At 40.8% G+C, this 25,596-nt stretch overlaps 1 protein-coding gene across 1 annotated transcript; it reads right to left on the bottom strand.

Moving 5' to 3' along the window:
* Window positions 1-824: 824 nt before the first annotated feature.
* On the bottom strand, window positions 825-25,318 carry KCTD9 (potassium channel tetramerization domain containing 9). Its single transcript, XM_058194675.1, has 12 exons — window positions 25,271-25,318; window positions 17,355-17,476; window positions 13,566-13,609; window positions 13,384-13,480; window positions 12,216-12,274; window positions 10,530-10,658; window positions 9,152-9,219; window positions 8,330-8,425; window positions 6,918-7,067; window positions 4,282-4,387; window positions 2,784-2,917; window positions 825-2,637 (listed from the first exon to the last, which is right to left on the bottom strand). Exons 1-12 carry the CDS (start codon window positions 25,316-25,318, stop codon window positions 2,521-2,523), a joined length of 1,170 nt encoding a protein of 389 aa, XP_058050658.1. The 3' UTR covers window positions 825-2,520.
* Window positions 25,319-25,596: the final 278 nt, after the last annotated feature.

The raw sequence follows: 25,596 nt of genomic DNA, 5'->3' as shown, positions 1-25,596 counted from the left end.
CTGATTAAGGTAAAGGTAAAGGTTCCCCTCGCACATACGTGCTAGTCGTTCCTGACTCTAGGGGGCGGTGCTCCTCTCCGTTCGAAAGCCGAAGAGCCAGCGCTGTCTGAAGATGTCTCCGTGGTCATGTGGCCGGCATGACTCAACGCCAAAGGCACACAGAACGCTGTTATCTTCCCACCAAAAGTGGTCCCTATTTTTTCTACTTGCATTTTTACACCTTTTCAAACTGCTAGGTTGGCAGAAGTTGGGACAAGTTACGGGAGCTCACCCCATTACACGGCACTAGGGATTCAAACCGCGGAACTGGCCACCTTCGATCGACAAGCTCAGCGTCTTAGCCACTAAGCCACCGTGTCCCCTAATTATATTCTAGCAGGAAAAATATAGCTGGAATCTTATTTCTGTTGCAGCTGAAACTTGTTTATCTGCAAGGCCAGATTTATATCGGTGGTATTAAATTACCTTTCTCGACAAACCCAGTGAATTGGCTAATGACAATGAATGATGAAAACGGCAACCCAAGCATGTAACAACAGTTCCAGATTTATAGACCGTTGAAACATTAGCTTCCATTTGCAATTTTAAACACGGCTTATTCCTCAATTTCTCCCTCCCCTATAAAACTATGAAGGTGGTTCATGTTTTTATTTGCATAGGCACATAAAAAGGATTGAGAGTGAGGTAGGGACGTACGTTTAAGATCAAACCTTAACATTGTGATATCTGGATTGGGTTAAATGAGGGTCTCAACCTTGGCAACTTTCAGACTTGTGGACTTCAACTCCGAGAATTCGTCAGCCAGCTTTGCTGGCTGAGGAATTCTGGGAGTTGAAGTCCACAAGTCTGAAAGTTGCCAAGGTTGGAGACCCCTGGGTTAAATAAAGTTAACCCTGTTTTGTTTCTTGGCATGAAGGGCTGCTGAGGTGTTCCTTGTTTCGTACTGGCATAACTGGAAGGACAGAGCCGAATGTCTCGACCACTTTTTGGAGACTTTGTAGAATTATTTTTCCATTTAAAAAAAAATGCAAGGGTGGTGTGCAACAATACAGTATGTGAATTATAGGGGCTTTCCTTTTTTCATAACATTTCAAGATTTTCTGGGCATCTTTTGGCTGTGTATGTTCCTAGCCCTTTATTTCCTAGTACTGACAGAAGAGAATACTAACTGTGCGGTTCTTGGTGCTCTCTGAGCTTGGTTGTAATCGTATGGAGGTTATATTAACCAAACTAGATTTACATCACTATGTAAAGTAACCTGAACTATTTCTGATTAAGGTAAAGGTAAAGGTTCCCCTCGCACATACGTGCTAGTCGTTCCTGACTCTAGGGGGCGGTGCTCCTCTCCGTTCGAAAGCCGAAGAGCCAGCGCTGTCTGAAGATGTCTCCGTGGTCATGTGGCCGGCATGACTCAACGCCAAAGGCGCACAGAACACTGTTACCTTCCCACCAAAGGTGGTCCCTATTTTTTCTACTTGCATTTTTACATGCTTTCGAAACTGCTAGGTTGGCAGAAGCTGGGACAAGTAATGGGAGCTCACCCCGTTACACAGCAGCACTAGGGATTTGAACCGCTGAGCTGCTGACCTTTTGATCGACAAACTCAACATCCTAGCCCCTGAGCCACTGCGTCCCTGATTGCTCCCTATTTTATCCAGGACCCCCAGGGTATATCGCTCAACTTTTGACCAAGAAAATTGGGGCATTATTCACTGTCACGGAAGCCTGTAATAATACCAGCCTATTAAAATGTTCAGGATGTACTTCCCCAATGCTGATATAAGAGCAATTGGCTCACTTCTAATGTTTCTAGTCCACAAGGCTTGTAGGTCTAGTGACAATAAAAAAACAGTACAACTTAGCAATTCAGGGCTCACACGAGCCTCTGTATTACATTTGCACCTTCAATTCTTGATTATTAGGGATGAGCAGCAGACCTTAAAAATGGAACATCGAGTGTTCCCCTTTTGCAATTAATACTTACGACACTGTCCTAAATCAAGGAACCCAGGCGTACAGTATTCGCAGCCCAGCTATTTTAAATTAGTAGTGCAAAACAGGCTTAAAATAAAACTCCAAATGTATCCAGGATGATTCTTTTTAAGAAATACAGCTAGAAGAGTCAAATCTGGATCCCTTTTGACCTTCCAATTCCTCCCACTCCTACATTTCATAAGCCACTGTAACTAAAAGTTTCACCAATCGGGGCTGAACTGGTCATGTTTTAAAAAACCCTCATTGGAAGTTGAATAAATATAAATTGCATATATTGTGCTTTCATAAATATTTTTTTTCTAGAGGAGCGTTCTAAAGCAAGGTAGGAGCCAAGAGAGCAATGTCTTTGGGAGTTATGAGCAAGCTTCTTGTCCCAACTGGATTCAATAGCTATTCCTATACCTAAGACAAGAGAAGGTCCTTCTCTCCATCCAGCAGCAGCTTCTCAGATACCGCTGAGAAAAACACACTGCGGAAGGAACGTCATTCCCTCATTTGAGCACCAAGAGTTTCCAGCAGGGCAACCTATCTGACGCTCTGAGACATGTGCAATGGTGTCAGCATCTCTTCGAAGATGGCTCCTTTCACATTCGACCCTCTCAGGTTGGCCTCTTGTAGATCACAGCCTGACAGGTCACAGTTCTGAAACAACAGAGGAAGTTATTAGCTGGATATTGGATGACTCGCCTACAAAGCAGCGTGGCTTTTAAAGTTGAAGGGAACTCCCAATCAATCCCTTGTTTTAACTCTCCGGGGTCCATCAAAAATCAGAAGATGGGAGATCTCACCTCCAGATCGGTTCCTGCCAAGGTTGCGCCTCTCAAATTGCAGTTTTTCAATTTTGCGTTCTTTAGAGTTGCAACTCGGAGATTGATGCCAGTCATCTGACTTCCTTCCATATCAACACCTTTCAGGTTAGCACCTGTAGCCACAAAGTCCAAGCCCATCAAAAAAGAGGTAGAACTTCCATTCTCTCTCACTAGTCCCTTTAGCATCCTATTACAAGATATAGCAGAAGATGCTAACTTTGATATTGATTGAATCATTGGAAATAATATACACAAACTGAACTCTGTCATGTCCCTTCTTCCTTTTCCAGTAAACAGCAATCACAAAAACCTTAGGGCGCCATTATTAACAAAGGCATCCAACTATAAAAGTTCGCCATATTTTATGTTTCTGTTTTATTTATTTTATTGTAATTTCTTTACTTAATGTTGTGAGCCACCCAGAGTCATTGAGAGCCAGATGGCATACAAATTTAATCAAATATTATAGCTGGTCGGATAGTCAGCCAGATGCTTGGATTGGATTTGGCATTTTTATTCACTTATCAAGTCCTTCCCAATAGCTGGGGTAGGCTGATATTGTTAGTATTATTATTGTTCATTGCTTAAGTCAGACGGATGCTCAGACTGGATTTAGCATTTTTACCAGCCTATCAAGTCCTTCCCAAGGACCTGGGATGGCCTATGTGGACCTTTGATGGCGTTACAGATATCGTCACAGGATGTAAGCTATTCTGAGTATAGCTGCCTTTTGCAATTGACTGATGGCGAATTTGTCAATGCCGACAGTGTTCAGTTTGTGCTCCAGTTGGTTTAGGATTGTACCCACAGAGCCTATAACTATTAGTACTATCTTTGCTTTGCTTTTGTCACAGTTGTTCTATTTCTATTTGCAAGTCTTTATGTTTTATTATCTGCTTCAGTTCCTTCTCTTCTCTTCTGCAGTCTCCAGGTCCTGCCTTATTATTAATCAAAGTGCAGGTGTATAAGTAATGGAAGTCATAGCCATTCAGAAATGGTTGAAGAGGCTATGAATTGCAACAGTACATGTTATGCTAGCTGGATGGTTAATCAATATTTGTGAATTGGATTTTATCATATTTCTTTTTCTTTTTCAAATCTACTTATGCCTGGGGTCAGAAATGGGGCAGAGCCACGAAAACCTAGCAATTGTGGTATCCAAAATGTATTCTATGCAACATGCTCAGTCATCATTTAATTGTTAAATGTGTGTAAGCTGTTTTGGATTTCAGCTAGCATTGTTTTCCTTCTCTGCTTCCTGCTCATTTAAAATGGACCAATTATCTACATAGGCAGATGCTCTGAGTTATTTCTCCTGAAAGCAACTTTTCTTCATCATGTCATCTGCTGACTTGATTAATATTTCCTTTCGATTTTAACAATCAACCTTTAATGATCACAAAGACACATTCAGTCATTTCCTGAACTACACTGACTGCATTACATAAAAAGAAAAGGCTCGACGGGTGGAGTTTACCTTCCAAATTAGCTTTAAGGCCAGAAGGATCTTCAAAATTGCAGCTTTTCAGGGATGCTCCCTCTGCATTTGAGCACAACATCTTTACACCTTGGAGGTTGGCATACTGCCAAAGAAAGAGGAAAACAAGAGGAACAGATGAAAAAGAAGCCACGTTTCATCTGATCTAGAAATCTGCAGGCTACATTTGACAGATGTTGGGCTGATCGTATTTGCTTAAAATGCTCCAGTGAAGAACATTCCACAGTCTTTGTTAGCAGAATCTGCAGGTGTCAAATCACAGTGCTTTACCTAAAGGGCTTTGCCTTTATCTAAACTCTTCAGGTAAAGAACTTTAGATAAAGAACTTTATCTTCCCCTAAACCTAAAAATAGATAGATAGAATTTTTATTGGCCAAGTATGATTGGACACACAAGGAATTTGTCTTTGGTGCATAGGCTCTCAGTGTACATAAAAGAAAAGATCCGTTCATCAAGGTACAACATTTACAACACAATTGATGGTCAATATATCAATATAATATATATATCAACGCCCAGGGGAAGGGCCTTCTCTGTGGGGGCTCCCGCCCTCTGGAACGAACTCCCCCCAGGACTCCGTCAACTTCCGGACCTCCGAACCTTTCGTCGCGAGCTTAAAACTCACCTATTCATCTGCGCTGGACTGGGTTAGTTTTTAAACTTATGGGTTTTTTTAATGGGTTTTATTCTAAATTTTTAACCGTGGCCAATTCAATAAGTTTTTTAATTATATTTTAATCGTATGTATATTGTATTATTTTGTATTTTTACCAGGCTGTGAACCGCCCTGAGTCCTTCGGGAGAAGGGCGGTATAAAAATTTAAATAATAATAATAATAATAATAATAATAATAATAATAAATCATCAGGATTGCCAGCAACAAAGTTACAGTCTAGATGGGACTTCAACTTTACCTAAACTCTGAAAACTTCGCCTCTTGCTTCATTTCATGGTTAATAATCTCTTTCATTTTTTCAAGTCCATCATACCAAGTTTTTTTTTTTGTTTACATTTATACCCCGCCCTTCTCCGAAGACTCAGGGCGGCTTACAATGTATAAGGCAATAGTCTCATTCTATTTGTATATTTTTTTTTACAAAGTCAACTTATTGCCCCCCCAACAATCTGGGTCCTCATTTTACCTACCTTATAAAGGGTGGAAGGCTGAGTCAACCTTGGGCCGGGCTCGAACCTGCAGTAATTGCAGGCTCTGTGTTCTAATAACAGGCTTCTCTACTGCCTGAGCTATCCCGGCCCTGATCAAGTACAGCAGGGGTGTCAAACTCAATTTCACTGCTCAGGAGGGCGGGGGGAACTTGACCAGGGTGGAGCCCTCTGCAGCTTTCTGCCAACAAAAACAGAGCAGCCCTCCCCGGGCCCCGTTTTTCGGCCGGGACAGCCTCCTGCAGGCCTCTGCCAGCAAAAATGGAGCGCTGCCTTCCCAAGCTCCATTTTTTACTGGCAGAAGGCTGCAGGCCATCCTGGATGAAAACGGAGCCTGGAAGTGTTGTGTGCGGCCCCTCCCTAGCTCCATTTTCACTGGCAGTGGCGCCACAGGCCAGTCCTTCGCTGTTTCCAGGGTAGCCTCATGGGCCTTGAGTTCGACACCCCTTGTTGTGACCCAGGATCCTGGACTCGAACTCCTGGACTCGGATGATTCAGAAAGTGAGGAAGAAGACCTGGCAAGGCCTGCTTCTCCTGGGCCCTCTCCCTCTCTGGCACCCACCCAAGGGGAGGAGGAGGGGCCGGCAAGGCCTGATTCCCCTGGGCCTTCTTCTGATTTGGCAACGCCCCAAGAACAATTTTGGCTTGATGCAAGACTGCGCAGACGTGACTGGCGCGCGCAGCAGAGGAGGCGTTGGGACAGTCAAAGAATGATGAGTTACGGAGTGACACCCACATAGGCTATAAAAGCAGGAGGCGGAAAGCACTGAATTTGCAAACTGTATCAATGGAGGGAAGAATATCTTAGTAAGTAACTCTGGCCTTATCTATAATTTCCTAGTTATCTCCAGAAACTCGGCAGGCGCATGGGTAGACGTGGCCAGAACATTTATTGATGTAAATAAACTAGAAAAGAAGGCCTTTGACTGACTCTTTGTTGGGAGTATTGGGGGAAGGAAACAGAACACCCTTGAAGTACGGTATGTTCCATCTCTTCTGTTTCTTGGTATGCCTTTGCAAATAAATCCAAATTAGTAGAGACATGGAGCTAGAAGCAGTCACCAGGTAGATAACTAGACGCTGTTCTAGTTATGTGAGACATAGCATTCTTCGCACTGATAGGTAGGGCATTTGCTGTGATTGACAAGTGTCATTACTAGTCATTTTTTAGTCTTTTTCAAAGGAGGTGCTAACTACTTTAGCCATACCGCGTTTCCCCAAAAATAAGACCCTGTCTTATATATATATATTTTTGAACCCTGAAATAAGCGCTTGGCCTTATTGCCATGCACTCAAAAGCCCGATTGGGCTTATTATCAGGGGATGTCTTATTTTGGGGGAAACAGGGTGCCAACTATGGGACAAAGCTAACCACTCATCAGATGGAGTGGTTAATCTGTTTTGCCTAAAGTTTGCAAGTGTGTTTTGTTCTTATCCAAATAACACCCACATCTAGAACAGATCCAGAAAGATCAGCCCGTTCAAGATTTGCGCAGCAGAGGTTCGCGTGGGCCAGGTTGCATCGGCTCAAGTTGGCCATCTTGAAGTTGATGTACCGGAGATCTAAACGAGAGAGGTCTGCTCCGCTAAAATTTAACCCCTGGAGAAGAAGAGAGCAGCGGGTCAGGTTACCTAGTCCACAAAGAATCTGAGTTCAAAACAACTGTTCCACTTCTGGCATGGTTAGATCAAGCTCAAAACAACCCTTCTGAAAGGGCAACTTTGGGGTCACCTTTGTTATCTACATTTTGTAGCAATGATGGCAAAATCCAGCTCACAAATTGCAATTGCTTAAAAGTCAAAGCATTTAACCTATCCCAGAGGAGAAGTGCACTCAACATTTATTAATTCCTAGTGCCACCTACCTCAGTGAATGACTCTGGGTGGCTTACACTTCTGAACGTACATTGCAATTAAAAATATGATTATAGGTTAACAGAGTTGGAAGGGACTTTGTAGGTCATCTAGTCCAACCCCCCGCCCAAGCAGGAGACACCCTTTTTGACAGATGGCAGTCCAGTGTCTTCTTGAAAGCCTCCAGGGATGAAGCTCCCACAATGTCTGAAGGCAACTTCTGTTCCATGGGTTGATTGATCTCACTGTCAGAAAAGTTCTCCTTATTTCCAGATTGAGTCTCTCCTTGATCAGTTTCCATCCATTTTTCCTTGTCTGGACTTTAAGTGCTTTGGAAAATAGCTTGACCCCTTCCTCTCTGTGGCAGCCCCTCAAATATTGGAACACTGCTATCGTGTCTCCCCTCGTCCTTCTCTTCACTAGACTAGCCAGGCCCAGTTTCTGCAGCTGTTTATCCTGCAATGTTTTAGCCTCCAGTCCCCTAATCACCCTGGTTGCTCTTCTCTGTGTTCTTTCTAGAGACTCAACATCTTATGAAAACATTTTTAAACGATAAAAACATCCCATTCAAGAAACGCAAGAATAATGTGATCCAGGCTCCTCTAAAGCAGGGGTCCATGGACCAGCTCCAGTCCTTGGAAGGCCAGCAACCGGGCCATGCAAACAAGGGAAGCCCCATCTGTGGGTTGCAGGCAGCAGGCAAAATCATGCCTCTCTCCGGCCAGTGGAAAAACCCCTCTCCACGGAAGTGGTCCCTGGTCCCCAAAAGGTTGGGGGGGGCGCTACTCTAAAGCAGGTTGTCCAACCTTTTATTTCCCCTTGGTTGCGTCGAATGAGGTGGAATGGGCTGCATATAAAATATAAAGCGTAGTTAACGTATATAAGCAAACTGCCTTAATCTTTCAACATTTTTATTATCTTGTGGGATTGCATTACGAGCTATCCAAGGCTGCCTAAAGACAAGCTTTTTTTTTCTTTTTTTTTAAATTTCAGTGACAATCATGGTACCTGACAGCGTAGCTCAGACTTGGTTGAGGTTGCAAGGAGGAACCTGACAAATTCCTTCCGGGAAATCGGGGAGTGGTCCTCTGCAGGTTGGGAATTCTGTCAAGGAAGGGAAGAAGTACTTAGGCCCAAACAATACAAGATGGAATAGCTTCACAGTGGGCGATATACAGCAGTGTGGGGATATTCGAGGCATTTTCAAAAAGGATATTTACTATCCACAGAAAATCTTTGGGGATGTTGACCTTGCAGGCTTGTTAACATCTAATTCTGTCTCTTTCCTCTAAATCACATCTAGAAATCATTGGTTTTTTGCTAATTTGCATCTTCTGGCTACACTGTATGCTTGAGCCCATTAATGTCTATGTCTGAAGAACAAAGCAATATAAATTGCCAAGTTAGGATGGTGCGGCAATTTGAGAGTGCACTTTATGACATACAAGAAAATTAAGTTGAAATTAAGTTAAGCCATATATGATATAACTAACTTGAGTGGGATCCACTGAGAACATTGTCAATTAAATGGTACTGGCTTTTGTTCACTTTTTCACAGTTTTTTATTTTTAAATTAGGGATTCTAACAATGCTAAAAGATAATATACCGTGTAATATCAAAAAAAGAAAGAAAGAAAAATACAAAGTGCAAAAAAGAAAAGAAAAGATTTCTTTCTCTAAAAAAATGTCTTCAAAATGTTTTTTTGTTTTTGTTTTTAAGTAGTAGAAACATTTCCATGGCACAAGGTAACAGAAAAACCAAAATGTAACAGAAAAACCAAAACAAAGGTGAATGATCAGAAAGGAAGGAGATACAAAAATTAGCATTACCTTAATTGCTAGCTCAAGATGTTCAATTAGTGAGTCAATTCCAAAGAACCTCGCTTCCTCTAAGATACCTAGCATAAGAGGAGCGACACAGTACAAGCTAGCAATAGTTAAGAATAAGGACAAGATTCACCACTCAACCTTCCTGCTCTCTATGCAGGTTATAGGAATGCAGGTTATAGGAAGTTTCATTGGGCCAAGATCCTTTGCCAGGACCGGTTTCAATCACAATTAATATTAGATATCAACCATGATTTAGTACTTAAAGAGAAACAATGGTTTGAAGATGAACTGTAAGCCACAGTTCCCCAGCTTCATGCACTCATCATCATCCTCATTTAATGACCCCATAATCCCTTGAGGGATGGAGTCTGGGCAACTGAATGGAGCCGAGTGTTTACTGGCTGGATGCCCTTCCTATCGCCAATGTGGAGTTTTTTTTCCAGCAGATATATTCCCAGTGTGCCCAGAGAGAGAAATATCTGCCTCTACCTAGGATTGAACTCACAGCCTCCTGATTGTGAAGCAAGAGCTCCATCTCTAGGCCACTCCACCACTCCCCCAGCTTCATGCGGTCTGCTGTTTTATTGCAAACCAGGTCAGCATCAACATGTTAACAACAAAAGCTATCTAGTCATCTTATTCTTAAATCCCTTTTCCAGATCTGTTTGATTAAAAATCCCCCGACCTCTGTTTCCCCAATTGTTGACTGATTAATCCTACTTTTTCTCTGAAGCGCTTAAGAAGCCATTTACTTAATACTTGTTCCTCCAATTTTGCCCTATCAGTTTGGGCAAAGAAAGAATGACTGGCCCAAATCATTGTGACTTGAACGAGGATAGTACAGTGTACTGGTTATGGCATGGGACTAGGACTGGAGAAATCCAAGATTGTAAAGGTAAAGGTTCCCCTCGCCCTAGTCGTTCCTGACTCTAGGGGGCAGTGCTCATCTCCGTTTCAAAGCTGAAGAGCCAGCGCTGTCCGAAGAAGCCTCCGTGGTCATGTGGCCGGCATGACTCAACGCCAAAGGTGCACGGAATGCTGTTACCTTCCCACCAAAGGTGGTCCCTGTTTTTCTACTTGCATTTTTTAAGTGCTTTCAAACTGCTAGGTTGGCAGAAGCTGGGACGAGTAACGGGAGCTCACCCCCTTACGCGGCACTAGGGATTCGAACCGCTGAACTGCCGACCTTTCGACCGACAAGCTCAGCGTCTTAGCCACTGAGCCATCACGTCCCTCTAAGATTGTACCAAACGGCCAAAGTTTGTGTGAGATTTTTCACAACCTGGGTTCTATTCAAGAAGCTTGGCTTTAGAACTGTCTGGGAACAAGCATGGTTGTAACCAAGGCAACAAAATGTTTTATAGGCCGTAATACATACCTAACAAATTAATGCCGTCGTTCACAATTAGTTGTCCATGGCGCAAATAGTTTAAGATCGGTTCAAAGTACTCCGGACTTCGGTCAATCAGAAAAGCTCCACTGTGATCTCTCTTGTTTCCCCAAGCATCTGTTGCAGATGGACACGTTTTTTTAAAAAAAAATTGCTTTCCTTAACCCGTCCTAAGATAAGTCCATCTCTCACCCTCCTCATCTCCATCCGTCCCCAGCAGCTAAAATGGATCATCTGTAGCCAAGATTAGAAATTAGACTTAAGTGCTGCTGGTTGCCACCACAAATTTAGAATGAGGACAGAGTAAATAAGGAGGAAAGGACATCCTCTAAACTGGAAATACGTGGTTGGCTTGCTGGTGGTTCTACTACATTTACCTTCTAAAAGCAGGCAGGACCAGGGTAATAAGATGGTAGTCGTGGTTTTAAGAAGTGAACTTAATACTCCTCCAATTCCGTGCAATGGAATAACATTTTTGGCCCCAGTCTGAAGAGTTGCTCTGGAGGCTGCAGAAAAGATTCTAACACACTACTTATAATCTGACCAAAACTTTCTTTTCTGCTTTATGAGTATCTCCATATGGATGGACTTCAATTTTTAGAACTCCACACTGTTGTGGTCCTTCAGCAGCCTGCAGACCTGGCAGCGGAGTCAGACAGTGAGGAGGCTGGGGAGCCCATGGGCCAGTCCTGGAGTCAGCGGAAGGCCCAGACAAGGGCTCTGTGTCCGAGGCAGAGGTGGGGCCAGGGCCATCTGGGACCAATGAGCTCAAAACCATAGAAATGGTGGATTGTAGAAGAAAACTTCCTATATTACCACCTTTTACAATACTAGATAACACAGTATCAACAGTAGAATCCTGCAAGTTTCTAGGTTCTATCGTATCTCAAGACTTAAAATGGACACCTAACATCAAAAACTCATCAAAAAAGCTGAACAAAGACTGTTCTTTCTGCGCCAACTCAGAAAGCTCGAACTGCCCAAGGAGCTACTGATCCAGTTCTACAGAGGAATTACTGAGTCTGTCATCTGCACCTCTATAACTGTCTGGTTTGGCTCTGCAACCCAACAAGACAGACACAGACTTCAGAGGATCATTAGAACTGCAGAAAAAAAAAACAATGGCTACCAACCTGCGTCCCATTGAGGACCTGTGTACTGCACAAGTCAAAAAGGGCTGTGAAAACTTCTACCCTCAAAATGACGTTATAGGGCACTGCACACCAGAACAACTAGACACAAGAACAGTTTTTCCCTGAATGTCATCACTCTGCTTAACAACTAATTCCCACAACACTGTCAAATAATTTACTAAGACTATATTACTATTCTTTTTCTCTTCCTTACTAGTATCTATCTCTTCCCACTTATTACTATAACCGTGTTGCTTGTATCTTTCAATTATTTTTATATTTCAATTGTTTTTATTTGTTTCCTAGTACTATTTAATAGCTTATTAGTAATCTTGACTATCACTAAGTGTTGTATCTTTTTATTCTTGATGAATGTATTTTATTCTCCTTATGTAGACTGAGAGCATATACACCAAAGATAAATTCCTTCTGTGTCCAATCACACTTGGCCAATAAAGAATTCTATTCTATTCTATTTATATGACATGGATTTGCAAACTGAGTACTGGATAGAGCTTTCACATATGTATCTCATACCAACCTTTATCTTTAAACATGTGAGCCAGCATGCTATCAGGTTCTTTACTAACCAAAGTGCTCCTAAGAAAGAAATGTAGAGAAATTAATGAATAAATTGGCCATTTTGTCATTTGGAGTAGCATTCAGGTGGGATTAAAAAAAACACATATGGCTTATTTATTATTTATTTGTATTTTATATTTATTTATTTTCTTTTTTATCTCCACAAATAGAAGTGACAATAAAGGTTATCTTATCTTTCAGGCAAATTGGGTCCCAATTTTGACTTAAGTAATGGGAAATGTGGTTCTACACCAGATTGAGAAATGTTGGTTGAACCTTTAATTTATGGAATTGATTAAAAAAAATAGAGAAAGCCAAGACAATGTCATATTAAACCAGCATTTTTAAAATCATGGATGGTTGAAAAATCATTTAGTCTGGGTTGTAAATAACAACAACAACAACAACAACAACTTGTATCAACCATTAGCACCAGTCAATGGTATTTTTGATAAAAATTTTGAATTTATTTATTTATTTATTTATTTATTTGATTTGATTTTTTAATGTTCAATTGACTGAGTTTCATCTTCAATGAATAAAATAAATAAATAAATAATAATAGTAACTAACAACTGCTTTCACATATCATGCTGTTTAATGAATAAAATAAATTAAATAAATAATAACTAACAACTGCCTTCACATATCATGCTACATGAACAGCCCTACAGTTTAGAATGAAGCCTGAATCCAACCACTGTATCCAAAAGTTGTCAACAGCTTTATTAATAAACAATGCATTTAACCTTTAGTTTAGTTTAACTAAGCTTAGTTTATTGATTAGCCCTTGGGCTATATCAAAGTGCAGAGTTACAGAAACAAATTATTACTAACATCTGATAAAAAATAATTTAAAATGGAATTGGATAAAATGCAATTTAAAACAAAATTGGAATAAAATACAATTTAAAACGAAATTGGAATAAAACACCAGTTTAAAATGAAATTGGAATAAAATACAATAATTTAATATATAAAATAAAATACGATAAATTTATGTTTCGGTATCACCCCTACAATCTACCCCAATCAGTCCCACATATGCGGATCTCAACCGAACATTTAATGCTTAGCAATATTATCTTTCCAAGGATGAACTTCACAATAAGGAAAAAGACTCATACCGGGTAGTTGTGAAGTACCGTCCTCCTACATTGAGCGTTATCCAATCTGAATGAGATCCTGTTAATGTTTCTAGAGAGCTGATGTCATTCTGGGGATCTATGAACATGGAAAGAATATCAAACATACAGTAACAACTTTAGACTTCCTGTTCTTCAGGAGGAAAACAACCTGGTGTACTTACCAATGAATGGTTCATCTTCACATACAAAAAGAACGTCATCATCTCTATAGATTGAAGGAAATGAGAAAGAAAACCAGGGATTCAGAATAAGCCCGACAAATGTTTTGGAAAACAGTAATTGTTAATTCCAGATTTCAAGGTTTTAGATCCTTTGATTGCATTATGATAATGGTTTAAGTGATGGAGATCTAGATAACAATTCAACCATGTTAAGTGGCTTCATATAAAGGAGTTTGAGCTAGTTATTTTATGCAATAGTCATTTGTGGGTAGTCTGTACATCAGACTTGTTTGAGCAAGAAAAGTTTAAAAAACGTGAAATCACCAAGTCTGGGGTTTTTTTTCCTTTCTTTTCAAAAGAGGAAATGAGCACCACTATCTAAAACCATCCCTTTTCAGAGTTTGATTTTTGTTTTCGTACACTCCACTGCTTTAGTGTCAGGAAAAATAAATACATTGATAAATTAACAAACTCTCCATGCTCTAAATCCAATTGTTTTTGCAGATGGTTTTGATCCAAATTCCTTAAATGCAATGACATTCACGTTTGGGGAAGTTGAAAAGTTAAAGACTCAAGCTGGAGAGTCAAGATTCATATTTATGCAAAGATACCCTGGTAATGAGGCTTTGTTTACGGCATACTTCCCAACAAATTCAATAAGCATAGGACTCGCGGAACAAACAAACCCTTTCAATAGAAATTATTTGTTAGAAGACAAACTATAGAATGGGATAGCAATTCTCTGGCCAGGAGAGATGGAATGCAAACCTATTTGTAACCATTACACAATGGAATCCACATACTATCCTGTCCCAGATGAGAAGCTATATAAATCATATAATTTGACTCTGAAGCGCAGACTTTTCCTTCCTCTGCTTTTTTCATTTATTGTAATCAGACTGTGCAACAAGGATAAATGGCTGATGCCCTCCATATGCTTTGGACTACAGCTCTCACCATGTCCAACCAGCATGGAAATTATATTTCTGGACATCTGGAAGGCATCAGGTTGCCTATTCTTAGTTCACAGTAATTCTGAATTCTTCACTGAACTTTTTTTTTTAGCTAATCTTGGGTCATTTCCAAATCAGAATCAAATCATGGCTTGAATGGGGCTGGGGTTATGATTTGCAGAGTGGGCATTTCAGATGTCAAAACAGAGCCATGCCACCATTGTGGATTGTTTAGATTTGGCCTCGGACATGGCATTCAATTAAACCAGGATAGCTTGGCAAGCACATTACGTTGCTGAATATTGTATGTGAAATGGGACGCCATGACGTGCTCAACAAACTGTTATTTAAACCGGGGTGGCCAACATTTTGGTTGCTAAAGGCCATACCAGGATGGAGGTCTGCAAAGTGGCCATATCACATAAGCAAGAAGGAACAGAGGAGGGAAGAGTGGAAATGGAAGAATACAGAATAACAGAGTTGAAAGGGACCTTGGAGGTTTTCTAGGAAGCCCTATACCACAAGTCTCGTCTTGAAAACCTTCAGTTATGGAGCACCCACAACTTCTGAAGGCAAGTTATTCCACTGGTTAATTCGGATTTCTCCTTAGTTCTAGGTTGGAACTCTCTTTGGTAGTCTTCCATCTGTTACAGAAAAAGATGGAGCTATAATATATTCTCTACAAAATGATCCCTGTTGATGGCTTTGTAGGGAAGGGGTTCATAGCCATTTCAACATCAATACATTGAACTCTACTGTAGTGCAACAAATATGGCATCCCTGAATCAGCTTTTATTCCAACTTCCAAGCATTTTTCGCCCTATAATGAACACATTTCCAATATAAGGTGATCTTACCTAATTAAGGCAATGTCATCAATAAGTCCACCTCTTCCATTGTAGACACTGGTTGCTTTTATTCCAAGCTTATTGCTTGCGACAGAAAGCAAATCCGACAATGTTCCGTAAACAGCTACAACCTATAAGAGAAACTTAGTCTTTTCATTCAATACACACAGTTAGCTGCTCTAGATTTTTCATCCATTTATATTTTATACTACCGTAATATGCACATCCATGTGCTGTGCAGTGCTCTTGATCTGCCTCGAAGTCAGCCTGGGGTAAATTAGCGCCATTTTTCCCCCCTGAAGAAGGGGATCAGCCTTAGAAAAATCTGTGCTTCTTTCTCATTCCCGGTTTCCACCATGTAGATTGCAACAAGGAAATAGTTTTATCTACACTTGAAATTTAATATATTTAAGGCATTTTGGAGAACGATCATGCTACCAATACCTTTTCTATTAAATGAAGTCAATTTCTAGATTCGTATTGGATCCAAACAGCATCATGGCATTATCTTGCAGAATTAAGGGGTCGAGTTTGTGCATCCTGCCATCACAATGTGATTTATTTGTTTCAGTTTTCAGTAATAAGCCACAATTGGCTGGGTTTGTGTAAACTGTAGTAGTCCTTGTTTAGTGTCTACAATTGGAACTGGCAACTTGGTTATTTAAGCAAAGCAATAACAAAGTGAAATGCAACTCTGCTTATGAACTTATTTCAACTTTCCCAGATCTGCCCAGGTGGTAAATGTGAGGATTGTTCATAAAGTTACTTTTTCATCACTGTCATAACTTCAAACGGTCACTAAATGAGGCAGTTACTAAACGAGGCAGCCGCTAAACAGGATTACCTGCATTTCAATGTGGTTTGTTCGGTTTTGACACAGTATCATCTGCAAACTGAGTGATTTATCTTTTTTATGTAAATGTGCACAGAACTATACCTTAAAAACAGAATCTCAGCAATTCAGAAGTGGTGGAAACGGGACAGAGTCAGGGGTGAAATCCAGCAGTTTTGACAGGTTCTGGAGAACCGGTAGTGGAAATTTTGAGCAGCTCAGTGAACTGGCAAATACCACCTCTGGCTGGCCCCAGAGTGGGGTGGGAATGGGGATTTTGCAGTATCCTTCTTCTGCCATGCCCACCAAGCCACACCACGCCCACCAAGCCACACCCACAGAACCAATAGTAAAAAAAATTTAGATTTCACCACTGGACAGAGTGATATATATATATGTAGGTCTTTGGTTATTCGGGTTTTCTCCCGCGTAAAATTGGAAGTGTCTTGGCGACGTTTCGACGAAGTCTCATTCGTCATCTTCAGGCTTCAGCTTCGTGCTTCTGGGAGCAATGTGTGATTGCAGAAGCTGGCTGAAAACCATTTATAACAGAAAACCAATAACCAAGAATATACATCAAATATGGAATCAGCTTTTATTCCAACTTCCAAGCATTTTAGCCTATAATGAACACATTTCCAATATAAGGTGATCTTACCTAATTAAGGCAATGTCATCAATAAGTCCACCTCTTCCATTGTAGACACTGGTTGCTTTTATTCCAAGCTTATTGCTTGCGACAGAAAGCAAATCCGACAATGTTCCGTAAACAGCTACAACCTATAAGAGAAACTTAGTCTTTTCATTCAATACACACAGTTAGCTGCTCTAGATTTTTCATCCATTTATATTTTATACTACCGTAATATGCACATCCATGTGCTGTGCATTTCCCTGACCCGGCCGTCAGCGGAGGAGTGGGACACGACAGTCTTCCATCTGTTACAGAAGAAGATGGAGCTATAATATATTCTCTATAAAATGATCCCTGTTGATGGCTTTGTAGGGAAGGGGTTCATGGCCATTTCAACATCAATACATTGAACTCTACTGTAGTGCAACAAATATGGCATCAAATATGGAATCAGCTTTTATTCCAACTTCCAAGCATTTTTCGCCCTATAATGAACACATTTCCAATATAAGGTGATCTTACCTAATTAAGGCAATGTCATCAATAAGTCCACCTCTTCCATTGTAGACACTGGTTGCTTTTATTCCAAGCTTATTGCTTGCGACAGAAAGCAAATCCGACAATGTTCCATAAACAGCCACAACCTATAAGAGAAACTTAGTCTTTTCATTCAATACACACAGTTAGCTGCTCTAGATTTTTCATCCATTTATATTTTATACTACCGTAATATGCACATCCATGCGCTGTGCAGTGCTCTTGATCTGCCTCGAAGTCAGCCTGGGGTAAATTAGCGCCATTTTTCTCCCCTGAAGAAGGGGATCAGCCTTAGAAAAATCTGTGCTTCTTTCTCATTCCCGGTTTCCACAATGTAGATTGCAACAAGGAAATAGTTTTATCTACACTTGAAATTTAATATATTTAAGGCATTTTGGAGAACGGTCATGCTACCAATACCTTTTCCATTAAATGAAGTCAATTTCTAGATTCGTATTGGATCCAAACAGCATCATGGCATTATCTTGCAGAATTAAGGGGTCGAGTTTGTGCATCCTGCCATCACAATGTGATTTATTTGTTTCAGTTTTCAGTAATAAGCCACAATTGGCTGGGTTTGTGTAAACTGTAGTAGTCCTTGTTTAGTGTCTACAATTGGAACTGGCAACTTGGTTATTTAAGCAAAGCAATAACAAAGACCTATAAACACAGCGAAAACCTCAGAAAACAAATATATATATCCAGAATTGATTATATATATTGACCATGGAGCCACAGTGGTGCAGTGGTTAGAGTACAACGTTGTAGGCTACTTCTGCTGATCACAGACTGCCAGCAGTTTGGCAGATCGAATCTCACCAGGTTCAAGGTTGACTCAGCCTTCCATCCTTCCGAGGTGGGTAAAATGAGGACCCAGATTATTGGGGGCAATATACTGACTCTGCAAACCGCACAGAGAGGGCTGTAAAGCACTGTAAAGCGCTTTAAGTAAGTAAGTCTAAGTGCTATTGCTATAAAAAGCAGAGTATTGTACATAATAAATACGTTGTGCAGCTGATAAAAGCAACCAGTGGAAGTATTTCCAAATTGGGAAGATTCTTCCGCGTTACAAATGAGTTCAGAACAGTCCCATTATTAATTGAAGGAAGCTGGGCCACTAAGCAATCAGAAGACACAATGATTTCAAAACTGCTAATAGGCCACATCAATATTAGATGAAGGGACGGTAGAGATTTAATCGCCTCATATGGAATTCTCCAGCTTTTATCACGGGAGATAATTTTCTCTCTCTTTTCTTTCCTTAAACATTTATGTCCTCCGATATTGATGCTTATAACTTCGGTGGACGCTCCTGGCAGATGGAGGACGGCTCCTGTTTTATTTTGTGCGTCTCTCGACCGCAGATGGGAAACCACATCCTGCGCTTGTCATTTGTTTTCCATTCCCAACTAGGTAAAGCACAGATTCATATGTCAAAGATCATCATTTTAAAACGCCAGTCACTTCATAAACCCAAAGGAACAGGGCTCCACAGGTGCTGGCTGATCTGATGCACGAAATAAAAAATATATAAATAAATAAATAAATAAATAAATCCCCAGTCGTCCACTGTTTATAATCCAGAGTTTCCATACCTGTTCCCAATCACAGCCCTGCCACCTGTTGTTAGAATGAGCAGAAACAGCAGTAAGAAAAAACTTTTGATCGGCCCACCATTCCCTAGCCAGCCCTCCAGGGTCCACACTCCATCAAAACGAGCAAACGTCAACCGAGAGGAATATCTGGGAAATTTCAAGTGGCAAAGTTCTCCAGAAGTTCTTCGCCTGTCCTAAAAATTGATCGGGGCTCGAGCTGTGCATTATGTCAGTGACAAACAAGATGCTGTTTCTCTTTTAGCTGGTGTAAAGCACATCTGAATTGAAATATTTCTTGAGGAAAGAAGAGCTACAAATAACCTAACCCCCACCCCCCCTTCAAGTTTTTTTAAAAAAATATATTTTATGGAATGAACCTTACTGCTAAACTTTTTTTAAAAAAAATGATGGAAGTCTTGTATTTTAAGACATTGCAATAAGTTTTCACACAATTACCTAATTCAAGGGTCTCCAATCTTGGTCCCTTTAAGACTTGTGGACTTCAACTCCCAGAGTCCCTTAGCCAGCAAAGCTGGCTGAGGAACTCTGGGAGTTGAAGTCCACAAGTCTTAAAGAGGCCAAGGCTGGAGACCCCTGCTCCATACGATATTGCTTTTCTCATTCCTGCTTGTTATTATTAGATTATGACAGCAAAGAAGTAAATCTTATGAATTACTTATACTCCAGTAAACAACTCAAGAGTTCCTAGGACAGATTCTTGTATACTGTGCTGACCTGTAGTAGGGCGTTTGGTTGGTTGCATGTTTACATGGGATCTCAATCATTATGGCTTGTTAATCAGGGAGTTATGATTTAGCATCTTGGGGAAATTCAACCATGTACTTACCCAACAAGCTGAATCTGGCTGTATTTGGCACAGTAAGAATGAAAAGGCTAGCAATCAAGATGACAACAATTTATTGGGACTGAAGGCAAATGGACGTGTCCAAGGATTAATGCTGCAGGATCCAATCTGGTTCGGTCACCAGGACCAGAGGTTTAGTTTTCTGAGCCCATCTTCAAGGAACGTCTCTCTAACAGAATGTGTGATGTTCTCTGTGTGATATTTATATGGTGCCTGGTTGTGTATGGCTTTTTAGTTGTTGATGGGGTATTGATGGCTGACTTTTAAGCTGTTGGCTGTTATTTCCTTTGCAAAAGGAAACCACAGCCAACAAACAGCAGCCCAATCAACAGCTAAAGAACTACACACAACCAGGCATTATATAAATACAACACACACAAAAATAGCCTTTGTGTGCACATACTTTGCTAGAGAGAAATTTCCTGAGGATGGGCTCCAGCATCGAAAGCTCGGAAGACTAAACCTCTGGTCCTGGTGACTGACCTAGATCAGATCCTACAATGTTGAGACTCTAGAAAGAATGCAGAGAAGAGCAACCAGGATGATTAGGGGACTGGAAACTAAAACGTATGATGAATATTTGCAAGAACTGGGCAGGGCTTGTCTAGTGAAGAGAAGGACCAGGGGACACATGAGCTAGAGACTTTTGGAATTTTTCACTGCACTGGGAAGATGGAGCAAAGCGTCACAATATTGTTTGAATGTGAAACTGCATTCTTCTCCTTAAAAACAGTGTGCGGAAGAAGAAGAAAATATTTTGGGAGGAAGCCTAGCTCCATTTTATCCAAATAAACCTACACAGGTTATTTGTACAGCTGGGTGCTGACAGAGACCTTTTAAAGACTAAGTCCTGAGAAAACAGCATGTCTCCAAACAGATTTATAAGTGTACGGCATTCATTAATTTATGCCTGTTCCTTGGTCCAGGAAAAAGTGATGCAAAGCTTGCATTTTCTTTTTTTTTTCTTTTTTAAATAAAAGCTTGCATTTTCATTAATGTGAAAGGGACTTTTACTGGCACACAACCAGCCAAGTCACTGGCTAATTTCCCACACAGTTCTAAGACATACTGTAATAGGCTAATCTAGAATTTGCTGTTAGGAAATTGACCTAAATAAATGAATCTTAGGCCAAATTGTCCGTCATCCCACTGCAATTCCTCCTGTTCCCTTCTCCTAAACTATGATCCTCTATTAATTAAACCTATGATAATTCAGTGCAGTCTTTATAATCCTGTATATTTAATCCAGCAGCGCTTAGGGAATGAGGGTAAGCAAACAAGGGAAGGAACTAAGCCTGCTGCATGAGGGCTCAACTCTGGCTAAGGGTACAAAATATTCCTAACTAGGAGAACTAGAAGATGTAGTGGCTGTATCTGCACAATACATTATGTTTAAACTAGAATTCCTGTGGCTCTGCGATTTGCATGCACCAGTCCATTTAATTTATGCATTGTGAAAATGCAGAAAAATTTATTAATAGGTTAAGAGTGTTGTATGAATGCAAACTTTCTTCCTTTTGCAATAATTGGTATTCCGTTACTGAGTACCCACCAGGTAGAAGGGCAAAATTTAAATTGTTAACAATCAGCATCAGTTAATAGCACCTTTGGGGGAAGAAAGAGGTTTTAATCAAAAAGTTGACACTATTGTACATCACAGTTCTGACGGTTTGCATTTTTATCAAAGCAACCATTTATTTTGTGGATTCCATGTAACATGATGTTCTACAGCACTGTGCATCAAAAATGCTTTAAATACTTATTTCTAATCGGAAGGTCATTGCTGAGTGAAATGCAATGCAATCACCAGAAAAGAAATAGGATAAGTACTAGTTTACTTTATTGTGGGCTAAACATCAAATTGCAATGAAACCTACTAAGAAGACTATGCGTAGCTAGTCTGAAAAGGTGAGGACAGGAATTAGATGGCTCACAAAGATTTTTCTTTCCTTCTGGTGCCCTTAAGATTTTCGAAGGTCAGATACGCCAGCCAATAATACAGCCAATGCCTCTATTTTCATATTCTCATGTCCTCCAGATCAGTCGAACAACACATTTCATCACCCTTCATAAGAGTGTGAAACCAGGAATGGGAGTGCCAGGTCCTGCCAAATCAGGTGGCTGCCCTCATCTGATTAATCCCAAATTCCAAACAAGTTGAGAGGTGGTAAAATCCTTGGTGGGGGTGGGATAGTAGACCACCAAGAAATCCTAAGGCTGTAGCCAAGATCATAAAGTGTTTTTGTTTTTTAAAAAAGTAAAGCCAGTCACCTTCACCTCCCACAAAAAACCAAAAAAAAAATCCAAACCAAAAACCATCCTACCTAGATTTCTCTTCTTGCAAAGAGAGACTTCCTCATCCCCATTCTGGGAAGGTGGCCAGCTCGGAGAAGGGTGGGGTGGAATTCCAGGCAAGCCTGGAGGAAGCAAGCTCTAAAATTTCTGGGGGAGAAGAACCCCAAAGGAAGCTAAAAGTAGACCTTGGTTGGTCGCAAGCCTTTTATATCAGCGCTGGAAAGCGCTACTCCAAAGAGCGTCCCATCTTTGGCAGCTTCCAAGATTTGTGGACTTCAACTCCCAGAATTCCCCAGCCAGCCATGGCTGGCTGGGGAATTCTGGGAGTTGAAGTCCACAAGTCTTTTTTTTTTAATTGAATTTTTTATTTTTAAAAACATACCAACATAAAAGCATCTTCAAACCAATTACAGTGTGTTGATGGGCTGATTACAAATCTTTTTTACAATTTCAACATATATATCTCTTTAATTTATCTAATCTTGCTATACATCCATCTGATATCTATCCAAGTAGCTTAATCATTTAATCCTTTAATTAACCAATGGCTATAACATTGCGGTGGCTCAGGGGCTAGGATGTTGAGCTTGTTGATTGAAAGATCGGCAGCTCGGCGGTTCAAATTCCTAATGGTTCGAATCCCTAGTATTGCCATGTAACGGGGTGAGCTCCCGTTACTTGTCCCAGCTTCTGCCAACCTAGCAGTTTCGAAAGCACGTAAAAATGCAAGTAAAAAAAATAGGGACCACCTTTGGTGGGAAGGTAACAGCATTCCGTGCACCTTTGGCGTTGAGTCATGCCGGCCACATGACCACGGAGACGTCTTTGGACAGCGCTGGCTCTTCAGCTTTGAAACAGAGATGAGCACCGCCCCCTGGAGTTGGCAACGACTAGCAAGTATGTGCGAGGGGAACCTTTACCTTATAACATTTAATTCTCTCATCTCATATAAGTTTCCCCAAATTAGTATTTTATCTAATTACATCATTCATTTCATCGCCATGTATCAATTTAGTTCAATATGTTTGTCTTTTCCTTTATAATAACCTTTCTCAAATCTTTTCTAGCACATTCTTCCTTCTAGCCATTGATAAAATAAATCCCATATCTTATAGTATTTTTTATCTTCCTGTTCAGTGGTCACCAACCAGTGGTCCGCGAGAAAATGTTGGTGGTCCGCAGAAAAATTATTTGCATTTTTTATATTGCACTAAATACTATTTATCTTTTTAAAAAATTCATATTAGTGGTCCTCGGGATTTAAAATTATGAATTTAGTGGTCCCTGAGGTCCGAAAGGTTGGTGACCCCTGCTCTAATTTCAAACTTCCTTTTTTTTTTTAATTGAATTTTTATTTTAAAACATACCAACATAAAAGCATCTTCAAACCAATTACAGTGTGTTGATGGGCTGATTACAGATCTTTTACAATTTCAACATATATATCTCTTTAATTTATCTAATCTTGCTATACATCCATCTGATATCTATCCAAGTAGCTTAATCATTTAATCCTTTAATTAACCAATGGCTATAACATTGCGGTGGCTCAGGGACTAGGATGTTGAGCTTGTCGATCGAAAGGTCGGCAACTCGGCGGTTCAAATTCTAATGGTTCGAAACCCTAGTGTTGCTGTGTAACGGGTGAGCTCCGTTACTTGTCCCAGCTTCTGCCAATCTAGCAGTTTCAAAGCACGTAAAAATGCAAGTAGAAAATAGGGACCACCTTTGGTGGAAGGTAACAGCATTCCGTGCACCTTTGGCGTTGAGTCCTGCCTGCCACATGACCATGGAGACGTCTTTGGACAGCGCTGGCTCTTCAGCTTTGAAACAGAGATGAGCACCGCCCCCTGGAGTTGGCAACGACTAGCATGTATGTGCGAGGGGAACCTTTACCTTATAACATTTAATTCTCTCATCTCATATAAGTTTCCCCAAATTAGTATTTTATCTAATTACATCATTCATTTCATCACCATGTATCAATTTATTATTATTATTATTATTATTTATTCGATTTTTATACCGCCCTTCTCTCGAAGGACTCAGGGCGGTGTACAGCCAAAGTAAAACAAACGGTACAATATACAATTAAAATGCAAATTAAAAAACTTATTACATAGTTGGCCTAAAAACTTTAAAATATATAAAACTAAAAAAACCCTTAAAATTAATGATAAAAAATTTAAAACCAGTAAAATTTAAGCCAGCCCCGCGCGAATAAATAGATGTGTTTTCAATTCGCGGCGGAAGGTCCGAAGGTCAGGTATTTGGCGTAAACCCGGGGGAAGTTCGTTCCAGAGGGTGGGAGCCCCCACAGAGAAGGATCTTCCCCTGGGGGCCGCCAGCCGACATTGTTTGGCGGACCGCACCCTGAGAAGTCCCTCTCTGTGTGAGCGTACGGGTCGGTGGGAGGCATGAGGTAACAGCAGGCGGTCCCGTAAGTACCCAGGCCCAGAATTTAGTTCAATATGTTTGTCTTTTCCTTTATAATAACCTTTCTCAAATCTTTTCTAGCACATTCTTCCTTCTAGCCATTGATAAAATAAATCCCATATCTTATAGTATTGTTTATCTTCCTGTTCAGTGGTCACCAACCAGTGGTCCGCGAGAAAATTTTGGTAGTCTGCAGAAAAATTATTTGCATTTTTTAAATATTGCACTAAATACTATTTATCTTTTTTAAAAATTCGTATTAGTGATCCACGGGATTAAAAATTATGAATTTAGTGGTCCCTGAGGTCCGAAAGGTTGGTGACCCTGCTCTAATTTACTCATTTCTGCACATTCCATTATTTTCCTGATCATTTCATCTTGCAAAGGGTAATTTCATTTTTCCCAATTTTTAGCAAACGCAATCTTAGCTGCTGTTATGAAGTCCACAAGTCTTAAAAAGCAGCCAAACTTGGACCTCTTTGCATCCTTCGGAGCACTTCCACTCATCAAATCCAATGGAATTGCTCCTATGGAAGCTTACCCTAGGATTCCCGGGGAACTTCCATTTGCAGCTCCAGCAGTTTTCCTGCAAGGCTGTTTTCCTCTTGCAGTCCCTCCAGGGATCTGAGACCTCGTGGTGTCCCCGATGCACCCAGGATAAAAAGAGGAAGGCCAGTCCTTTTGCAAAAAAAAAAAAAAAAGCGCCTTACCTTCCCATTTCTGGGGCTGCCATTAACAAACAGGGTGACCCTCTTCATCTCCTCCCTCTGGAGTTGCTTGTCCCAGCCTGGCTACAAACCCGGAAGAGCGGCGTCCTTAACCAACAGGCCCACCCACCAATCCTCCCGCTGCTTGTTTTCCCCTCTGACCAATCGGATTCAAAGGAAACGAGGTTGGGCGGGACTTCGAGGCTCGGGAGGCGGTCCCCGCCCGTGCGATTTGTTTTTCAGAAGCAGAAAGGGCGGGGCTTACGGAGAAGGGCGGGGCAGGTGAACGGGCGCGGCAGATTCCTCGTCTTTTTCCTCCTCCTCGTCTT

Source organism: Ahaetulla prasina, chromosome 9, assembly GCF_028640845.1.
Source record: "Ahaetulla prasina isolate Xishuangbanna chromosome 9, ASM2864084v1, whole genome shotgun sequence".
Classification (NCBI taxonomy): domain Eukaryota; kingdom Metazoa; phylum Chordata; class Lepidosauria; order Squamata; family Colubridae; genus Ahaetulla; species Ahaetulla prasina.
Note: the sequence above shows the minus strand (reverse complement) of the source record. Positions and strands in the feature narration are given on the sequence as shown.